This window comes from Amblyomma mixtum, unplaced genomic scaffold, assembly GCF_055824585.1.
Source record: "Amblyomma mixtum isolate Tamu unplaced genomic scaffold, ASM5582458v1 scaffold_12, whole genome shotgun sequence".
Taxonomy (NCBI): Eukaryota; Metazoa; Arthropoda; class Arachnida; order Ixodida; family Ixodidae; genus Amblyomma; species Amblyomma mixtum.
Window position 1 is genome coordinate 9,468,565 of NW_028317651.1, and position 10,633 is coordinate 9,479,197.

Here is a 10,633-nt window from a genome sequence, read left to right on the forward strand (position 1 = left end):
AAACGAGGGGTCGACCGTCTAGTCCAAGGTTTAACCAACCGCCGAGGCGCCTCGCTCGTATGCGGAGGTTACAGACTCTTATCACGAGCAAAGATGCACGTATCACGCCCCTCACCTCCACCAGGACAGTGCGCAAGCCACGACATTCAGATGATGTCTACCGATGATGTCTAGTCACAAACGGTGAATACGACCCTGCATGCCCGCACTGCGTTGACGCGACGCACTCCACCCAAGAGATTTTATTGGAATGCGCTAGCAAACCCCCTCTGGCGACACTTCTGCCAGCTTCCTTAGCGGAGGAATGGGGCAGGTTCTCGGTCAGTTCAAGAAAAACAACCCCAGTAGCCCTCATCACGCGAGGTCAAGAGGTCACCCTGTACTCGCCTCAGCTCTAACTAATCCCTTCCCTTTTGTGGCAGTAAAGTTGTAACCCCCACCACCATGTCTTCGCTTCATTTGTGCTGCGAATTTTTCTACACTAATTAAGGTGATAAAGGTGCAGAAAATGTGAAAGGGCCAAGCTTTCCCACAGAAAGATGGCCCCGGGGGTCGGGAAATAACCCGTCATTGCGTCCCTCCTACTTCAGCTTGCCATTCGCTCTAAGAAGTCATCTTTCACGCGCAGGGGCTCACTGAGCTTGCGTGAAGGTGGCTTAAAGTAATCTCCAGCGACAACTGAAAATTCAAGCTAGCTACGGCAAACACGACAGTAACTTTGCGCAAGATTGACTGCCGCGGTCTGATAGGACGTCATCGTGAGTTCCAAAAGGAAAAGTTATACGTACAGTCACCCACAGACTGAACACTAATGAAGAAATGCGTGGCCCGGACTGCCGTCAGCGCCCCAGAACGATAGTCATCGGTGCGGGATAATGCTCTCTATGTTTATGGTGGCTGACGTCAGCTGGTGCGCAGCTCGCTTTGACTGCTTTTTCGATCCTGCCTGATCGCCGCTTGCACAGCGCGTTCGTCGCGGGGGCGTTTCTGCGGTTTTTTGCTCGCCGACGCTGCATCCACGGCCCCGCAACGCTCTTTGCAGTTTTCTTTTCGCGGGTACCAAAAATGCGCGCTAAGCAGCCGCGGTTCGCCGTAAACATACCGTAAACCGCTACCGTAAACATACCAAGAGCATTATCTCGCACCCGATTACTATCACCTCGTGCCGCTGACATCAGACCAGGGCATGCGTTCCGTCACTCGCGTTAAGTCTGTGGGCGGCTGTACCACGCAACCAATGCGCCAGCGGCTTTTCGAATCGGAACCGGAGCGCGAGATCCGTCTGCATGACGGCGCGCGCGCTCCCTCGAGCTGCTTACGACGGCAGTCGTAAACAGCACACGCAAGTCAACAATACCAAAATGAAATCCGTGCTTCTAGGGCCGCTTACACGCTGAAGAAATGCGGTACCTCTATGGACAGGACTTTGAACCCCGAAAAATCAGAAAGCGGTTTAGGAACGGTCAGGACACGAGCCATTACTTTCAGGCGTGAACCTCACTTGATTAGCCGCGTGCTTAGGAAATACAATGCAGCATATACCACTGGTAATGACTGCACCAGGACAGCGCAGGAACCGTAATTTTGTAGTGAAATCGCAGTACCACGCGCGTTCAGTTGGTTTACAACAAGGTTGTGGGTTCAAACGTACTTGATCTCGAAGCGGCGGGAGAACAGCTGCTTTTATCTTTCGAACACTGCATAAGAATGAAATAGTCTATTGGGGCAGAAACATCGGCTTACCACATCTGGACTTGAGCTGAGCGTTCCCCTCGCGAAGCTCCTCAGCAGACTTCATGCCCGCGCTGCACAAACACCGACTTTGCACTGGCTTGACGAGCGGATTGCGACTGGAGCGGGATGCTGGGCGGACGATGTCTCATGGATGAGTAACGCGCGAAATGGTTGAGGGGCGTCATTGAAGTGAACGCAAGTAATCACGGGACAATGGTCTGCCAGCTACTTCCGGTTCCACTTTTCGCCCACTCACTGCAGTCGCCACGCGTGGTGGCATCGTTTATTCACTCATTTCTTTGTGCTGTGACACGGTTCATTGTACAGCATCGTAAGATCAGCGCGTGCTGCGTATGTGCGTGCCCTGACCGGAGAAATCCACAGTCCCGAAAGATAAGCGTGTTCTGTCGTGGCTTTGCACATCACAATCGCTCCCTCCCTCTCAAAGCAGTAAAGTTGATCAGATTGCGTCTCCTTTGTGCAGCTTCCGATATCAACAATCATGCGGGAAGTGCTCGAAGGCTCACAGTGACTCGCGCGAAATGGGGATGTCGCATCGGGAATGCTTTCGAACATCCGGACTCCGCAGTTGTCAGCGTCATTATAACGTGTCCGGGGAGCATGCCAGTGGAGAGTGTGGTCCGGGCGCACTCGCAACGCCCGGCGGTCATGATGAGCGCACTCAGGGGAGCAAAAACAGATCGCTCACTCAAACGCTGACAAGAAGCACTGCGGATGAATGTTACAGGAGAGACAGGCCCCCGTCTCTCTTGCCGTGTCTACTTCAGCCACCAGGGCACTAGAGGAGCCGGGAGGAGGGCGTGATATAGGTGGGCGTTCAGGACACGCACATAAGCAGCACGCGCTGATCTTACGATGCTATACAATGAACCATGTCACAGCACAAAGAAATGAGTGAATAAACGATGCCACTACGCGTGGCGACTGTAGTGAGTGGGCGAAAAGTGGAACCCTAAGTAGCTGGCACACTATTTTTCCGTGATTACTTGCGTTCAGTGCAATAACGCCCCTCAACCATTTCGCGGGTTACTCAACCATGAGACATCGTCCGCCCAGCATCCCGCTCCAGTCGCAATCCGCTCGTCAAGCCAGTACAAAGTCGGTGTTTGCGCAGCGCGGGCATGAAGTCTGCTCAGGAGCTTCGCGAGGAGAGCGCTCAGCTCAAGTCCAGATGTGGTAAGCCGATGTTTTTGTCCAATAGACTATTTCATTCTTCTGCAGTGTTCGAAATGTAAAAGCAGCTGTTCTCCCGCCGCTTCGAGATCAAGTACGTTCGCACCCACAACTGTGTTGACGCCTACCTCGTTGTAAACCAACTGAACGCGCGTGGAACTGCGATTTCACTACAAAATTACGGTTCCTGCGCTTCATTCAACTTTCGGGCAGTCATTACCAGCGGTATATGCTGTATTTTATTTCCTAAGCACGCGGCTAATCAAGTGAGGTTCACGCTTCATAGTAATGGCTCGTTTCCTGACCGTTGCTAAACCGCTTTCTGATTTTTCTGGGTTCAAAGTCCTGTCCGTACAGGTACCGTATTTTTCAGCGTGTAATTAACCCCAAGAAGCACGGATTTCATTTTGTTATTGTTGACTTGCGTGTGCTGTTTACGACTGCCGTTGTAAGCAGCTCGAGGGAGCGCACGCGCCGTCGTGCAGACGGATCTCGCGCTCCGGCTCAGATTCGAAAAGCCACTGGCGCATTGGTCGCGTTGTAGAGCCGCCCACAGACAACGCGAATGACGGAACGCATGGCGTGGTCTGATGTCAGTGGCACGAAACGATAGTAATCGGTTGAGAGATAATGCTCTCGGTACGTTTACGGTGGCTGACGATACACTGTAAACAAAAATATACCCAAAAGGGAGTAAAAATGGTCGCGGCCACCCTTTTTACTCCATTTGTGAAAACATTTACTACATGAGTGGGGAGTAAAAAGGTGGACTGTCCTCCATTTTACTCCCATGAGGGAATAATGGAGTTAAAATGAGGATTTACCAGCATTTACTCCAGTCTAGAAAGGGAGGTAATTGTGCCAAATACTCCACCAGTGCCGAAATGGAGTAAAAAACACCATTTTGTGCAATCCGCCCCGCCACCTAGCGTCTCGTCTGCTTCTGGTCAGTCGTCTGGTAATGGCGGTGAATGAAGACCCCTTGGTTACCATCGTCGCTGGATCTTCGTTCACTTCTGCTCCTTCACGGGCGCCTGCCGCGGTACAAGATATCGGCTTGTCGCCGTTTTCCGCTGCAGTGCGGTACATAATTGAATTGCTCCTGTGAAGCCTCCAGTGCTCTAACCATACCTAACTTTCCTTTGTTTGTGTCGCCACCCCGTTACAGCCCCCGCTTAGGCCTAATTCTCACAGGCATTTTTCAGTGAGGTCCTCGCAATGTATTGCAGCAGATTATGAGTTTCATGAACAAGGAACTGTGATAGAACATAGTGTCAACCCTGAGCTCTTGATGGAGCTCATGAGGCTACATTTTTCCTCAGTCATATTGAAAAGCCAAGCCTTAATGAAGTGAATATGGAAGCAAACACTGCCATTCCAAACTACCATCAGGGGTGTTTTCAACTTTTTGCTCTGGTGTTTTGTCAAATATAGCGTGGTGCATGACCGTGAAAACTACCCAGTGACTCCTTCTCAGTTTTGAACTATTGATTATAACGTTGCATCCCTTTATCTACAAACACGGCCGACCAAACGAGCTCGTACAACAAAGGGAGACGACAAGCAGACGACTCCTGCCGCCTACGCCGCCGCTGGGCTTGCAGACGGCGAATAGAATGCGGGAGGCGGAGTTACATTAGGGCAGCGCAGTTTCCCAAGTTGGGTTTCCGGCGGCCCGCAGAGCTACTGCCCGTTTCCACCGCTGTCACTGTAAGAATGAGCCTGAATGAGGGTAAATAAACTATAAACATCACGCCATTTTAGGGCTCCATTTCTATAAGGGAGTAAAAAATTTACTCCCTTTTCACCCCTTAATAACTCCCTTATATAAGGGAGTCACGAGCCTATCCTTACACGAGTCACGAGGCTATCCTTACGGGCACGAGGCTATCCTTACGGGCATGAACGACCTGAACTGCGGGAGGAGAGTCTACGGCTACGTCAAAGCCTTCCTCTCAAACAGAACGGCAACGATTGGCCTGGGGGAGCTCAGATCAGACAAATTCCTTACTCCAAACAAAGGAACACCTCAAGGATCGGTCTACGCTCTTCAACATAAGCATGATTGGCTTGGCAAAACAGTTAAAAGCAGTCGACGGCGTACACCATTCCATGTATGCCGACATCACCATCTGGGTCAACACAGGCTCGCTCGGAGAAAAAGAAGAGAAATTACAAAAGGCAGCCACCTGCATACAGAACTACGTCAGAGCAAGAGGGCTAGCATGCTCCACCGAGAAATCCTAGCTCCTAAGAGTTTGGAGAGGTTACGCCTACGCCCCTCCCCACCCTTTTCACCGCACTTCGCCTTCTTATACCACTGGTTCCTCCGATTACAGCCCCTCTATTCGCCGCCGTTCTCCATCTTCGCGTCGCCGCTCGGTTTCCCCGATGCGCCGTCGTCCCTCTTCCCCTTCTGAAAACTAGAGCCGGCAGTTCCGGAGGCAAGAACTGCGTGCTCGTCGCCAAGCTCAAGACCTCGACTTTCTCTGGCCAGTCTGATCACCGTTTCTGTGTAGGGCACCGATGCTTTCGCGCTTGTTGACACCGGGGCTGCTGTATCTGTACTCAGTGCAAAATTGTGCCGCCGGTTACGAAAAGTGATGACTCCGCTATCTGGTTTTATGCTTCGCGCCGCTAATTCGCAAATTATCGCGCCTTTGGGGGCCTGTACAGCTCGAGTTACTATTCAGGACGTTCTGTACGTTGTTGAATTCATCGTCTTCGCATCGCCGTCTCACGACGTCATCTTAGGCTGGGTCTTTCTCTCGCAACATGAAGCTGTCACCGACTGCACTAGTTCCGAAGTCGCCCTTCTTCCCTTCGGCGACGCCTCGGTGAGCGCTTCCACTAACCCGTGCTCCAAGTTGACTGTGGCTGATGACGTCGTGATCCCGCCGTGCTCTGCTGTGCTCGTCTCTGTTCATTGCGACTCTGCATCCAACGGGGCCCTGTCATCTTCATCCCGTCCGACTCCTTCGCTTCTCGCAATTGTCTACCCCTGCCATTCGCCGTGCTTACCGTCTCAGCTGGCTGCAGCGCCATCCCCCTGTCGAATCCATTGCTGTGCCCCTCTACTCTTCTTCGCGGTGAATGCCTGGGACGTGTCCAGCCTTTCGCCTCCATCGTCGCCTGGGACCCTTATGAGGATGACCCCTGCCGCATGCAAGTGTCTTCACTTACTTCTTCCCCACAGTCTCCTGATCCCGCTCCCGAAGCCGTCTTCGAGCGCCCAATCGACGCGAATCTTTCGCCACCGCAGAAGGCCCAGCTTGCGGCCCTGCTAAATAAGTTTCGGTCATCGTTTGACTTCTCCCACCACCGTTTCGGCCGCACCTCAGCTGTTACCCATCGGATCGACACTGGCGCCCATTCGCCGTTGCGCCAACGCCCATATCGCGTCTCGGAAACCGAACGCCAAGTTATCGACGCCCAGGTAAATGACATGCTACAGAGGGGCGTCATACAACCATCGCACAGTCCTTGGGCTTCCCCCGTCGTCCTTGTCACCAAAAAAGATCCGCTTTTGCGTTGACTACAGGCGCCTGAACAAAATTACCCGCAAAGACGTCTATCCGCTGCTCCGCATTGATGACGCACTTGACTGCTTGCAGGGAGCTGAATTCTTTTCTTCTTTATATCTACGTTCGGGTTATTGGCAAGTCCCGATGGCCGACGCTGACCGCTCCAAGACAGCCTTTGTGACACCTGACGGGCTCTATGAATTCAACGTCATGCCCTTCGGACTATGCAATGCCCCTGCCACTTTTGAGCGGATGATGGGCACGATACTGCTCGGCCTGAAATGGAAAACTTGCTTATGTTACTTGGACGATATCGTTGTTCTCTCCCCAGATTTCCAGACGCACCTCGTTCGCCTGGAGCAAGTTTTGGGATGCCTCGCGGCAGCCGGGCTTCAACTCCATTTAAAGAAATGTCGCTTCGCTGCTCGTCAGTTGACCATTTTGGGCCACGTCGTGTCGAAACAGGGTGTCCTTCCTGACCCAGCAAAGCTTCGTGCTGTCTCTGAGTTTCCGAAGCCCTCTACGATGAAGGAACTTAGCAGTTTCATCGGCTTATGTTCTTACTTCCGGCAGTTTATCCGAAATTTCGCTTGTATCATCGCACCTCTGACTGTCCTTCTTCGTGGCAGTAGCGACCTATCAAGCTGGAGTCCTGCCTGTGACGAAGCGTTCATCACGTTGCGCCGTCTACTTACCTCTCCGCCCATACTGCGCACTTTGACCCTGCTTCTCCAACTGAAATCCACACAGATGCCAGTGGCGTTGGTATCGGTGCTGTTCTTGCTCAACGCAAACCGGGGTATGCGGAGTATGTTGTTGCATACGCGAGCCGCACCCTGACGAAGCCAGAGCAAAACTACTCAGTAACTGAAAAAGAGTGTTTGGCGATCGTTTGGGTGATCGGGAGATTTCGGCCTTACGTGTACGGCCGGCCTTTCGCGCTCATCACGGACCACCAGTGCCTATGTTGGCTGTCCTCCCTAAAAGACCCAAAGAGTACGATATTCGTGTGATCTATCGCTCTGGCAGGAAGCATAACGATGCCGACGCTTTGTCTCGTTCACCTCTAGCCGATGAAAGTGCCTCTCCTCCCGCCATCGACTGCGCCTCCTTGTCATTGGACGATATGCCCAACGAGCAGTCTAAGGACCCTTGGATCACTTCTCTTGTACGCTATCTTTCAGACCGTTCTGTCGTGCCGGTACCGCGGGCAATGCGCCGTCAGGCTGCCCACTTCACTATTCATGATGAGATTTTGTACCGCCGAAATTATCTCTCTGATGGGCGCAAATGGCTCCTAGTGATCCCTGGACATTTACGCTCAGAAAAATTCAGGGGGCACTTTGACTGTCTAAAGTGAGTAGAGGCGAAAGCGTTTTCCGCACCACTTTGACTGCCTCTGTGGCACTGGTGGCGTCACATATAATTGAGTACTGATTACTAAGTGGTGACAAGTCAATAATTAATGATTAATTACTGATTAATGCATGATTACTAATTAACGGCTAATTAATGACGCTTAAGCTTCGCCTTTAGGAGTGGAACGCGACAGCGTGTTGTAGCGCTGCCAGGGAGTCCACGGAACGCCACCACCTGTTAGGCGCGATGTCTTGCCCTTTGAACGCAACGCTTTTTGAGGAAAGGAAATGGCGCAGTAATTCTCTGTCATCTCGGTTGACACCTGAACCGCACCGTAGAGGAAGGGAGGAAGTGGGAGTGAAAGAAGACAAAGAGGACCCGTAATGAAGAAAATGAAAATTGTATTTGAGGAAAGGAAATACCGCAGTAACTGTCTCTCATATCTCGGTGGACACCTAAACCTCGCCGGAAGGAAAGGGAGGAGGATGGGAGTTAGCGAAGACACCGTATTCACTAGACGCGCCTTTGTTCATTCCAAACCACCGAGCTGGCATGGCGGAGTCATTCTGCTTCCGGCAGCCGAGCTGAACGGATCGCAGGGTCATGGGCTCCAGCGGAGCAGCGATAGCGGCCTTTGACGGCCGCGGAAACAGGATCGATGACTGCGGTGATAAGGATTACCAGATTATTTTGCCGACACTGCCAACAGGACGTGTTGTTTTCAACACCGTTTTTCTTCACGGCGACGTGCGAGCGAGGCCGTTCCGGGTCGAGGATTTCCGAGACGCCCTGGCCGAGACCGGTATGCTCCCCGACGTGGTCGCGTTGGGGGCTTACCAAATCAACCACGTGTGGGCGGTTACCCTGCGGAACACGGAGGCAGCAAAGAAGTTGCTCGCCTTCAACGAGCTGCAAGTTAAGAAACGCCGCTGCCTCATTATCGACCCGGAAGACCAGCAGGTAAAGCTGCGGCTACACTGGATGCTTCACGGTGTGGCCGACGACGACATTCGGACGGCATTCGCGGCGTTTGGCAAAGTGACCGACGTTACGCGTGAGCGGTGGCGGATACAAGGCGTCAATGACAAGAGCTCAACGACAAGAACGGTCCTACTGAAGTTGAAGCCCGGCTTGAAAGTGGATGACCTGCCACACCAGGTACGTGTCGCCGGAGAGTTGGCTCTTGTCGTAGCGCCTGGGCGTCCAATGCAGTGCTTGCGCTGCCATGGTACAGGCCACGTGCGGCGTGAATGCAAGGTTCCCCGCTGTACGAAATGCCGGCGGTACGGCCACGCGGATAATGAGTGTGTCCGCACTTACGCGGTGGCTACGGGCGGGGCGTCGAAAGACGACTCTGCGGAACTCCTGATGGATGTAGTCGAGGCTGAAGAATCCGCGAAAGGCATAGAGGAACCCGAAACGCAAGCAGGATCGACGGGCTCTTCGATGCCGGACGCAAGCCGATGCCGGACGCAGCAAGCCGATGCCGGACGCAGCGATGCCGGACGCAAGCCTGAGGGGGCAGAACCTACTAGAAAGGAGACGGAGGCGTCGAGCGGTGAAGTAAGCGTGCCAGCGTTCCAAGAAACTGAGCCAGCGACTCTGACCGAGGAGAACCTTGACCAGAGCGGCGCCCGCACGACCGGCGTCCCTGCCCCAGCGAAGCGGCCACACGCCCAGACCGGAACCGAAGACGACAAGGCGGAAGCCCCCAGCGTCGAAGAGCCGCCGGCAAAAACGACCCAAGGACGGCGGTCGTCCATCCGGACACGATCAAATGTGTCGACGGAGAGGAGAGCCCTTGACAAGCCGCCCCCGCTGCCAGGCCTGGCACCAGCACCGGATGGCTCCGGTGTCAACGATGTCGTCTAGCCAAGCGCTAGACGTGAAGGGTAAGCACCATGTCCCCGGCCTCTTTCTTCTGCATTAAAATGGCTCATGCGTTCCCCTTGAAAGTCGGTACACTTAATGTCAGGGGACTGGCAAGTAAGAAGAAGCAGAGCCAGGTGTACCGCCTTTTAACTGAGCACGACATGGACGTCCTGGCAGTGCAGGAAACGAAAATTGACGGGGAAGAGGAGACCGGGAGCATGGTGAGACGTTTCACGTCTAGGTTTTTTGCAGTTGTCGCCCACGCTGTAGGAACGTCTGCGGGTTGTGTCATCTTTGTAAAGAATGTACCGGGACTTGAGGTTCAGGCATATACGGCGTGTCCTTCGGGTCGATTTGTTTTGCTTGACCTCCTGTACGACAAAACATATTGGCGCATCATTTGTGTGTACGCCCCAAATGCGGTGGATGAGAGAACAGCGTTTTTTCAACGCGTACAAAAGCACTTCAGTTGTGAGAAATGCCTGATCGTAATGGGTGACTTCAATTGCGTCCTGAGGGGCTGTGACAAAACCAGTGCAAAGGCATTTAGGGACAGAAGCACTGAAGTACTCTCAGAAATTATAGACACGTGCAACCTCGATGATGTGGCCGAATGTTTAGAAGGCGAGCGTTGTGTGAGACTCACCCATTTTCAACGATCAAGCCATGCACGGCTAGATCGCATTTATGTGTCACCGAACGTTATTTCAAAATGCAGTAGCTACAATGTAGTACCGGTATCATTTTCGGATCATTGTTTAGTGAAGTGTGGGATAGGGACAAAGAAACGAGGAAATCAGTTTTCTTGGGAGATGTGGAAATTAAATAATAAGCTCATTACAGACGACATCTTTAGCAGGAAAGTAAACGAAGAAATCAGTAAATTAAAGCCGAGCGGGGAACTGAAAGTATGGCAGCAGTGGGAACTTTGCAAACAACAAATAAAAATA

At 52.7% G+C, this 10,633-nt stretch overlaps 1 protein-coding gene across 1 annotated transcript; it reads left to right on the forward strand.

Moving 5' to 3' along the window:
* Window positions 1-8,364: 8,364 nt before the first annotated feature.
* On the forward strand, window positions 8,365-9,844 carry LOC149324918 (uncharacterized). Its single transcript, XM_089565186.1, has 2 exons — window positions 8,365-9,703; window positions 9,787-9,844. Exon 1 carries the CDS (start codon window positions 8,415-8,417, stop codon window positions 9,681-9,683), a length of 1,269 nt encoding a protein of 422 aa, XP_089421312.1. The 5' UTR covers window positions 8,365-8,414; the 3' UTR covers window positions 9,684-9,703; window positions 9,787-9,844.
* The last annotated feature ends 789 nt before the right edge of the window (window positions 9,845-10,633 follow it).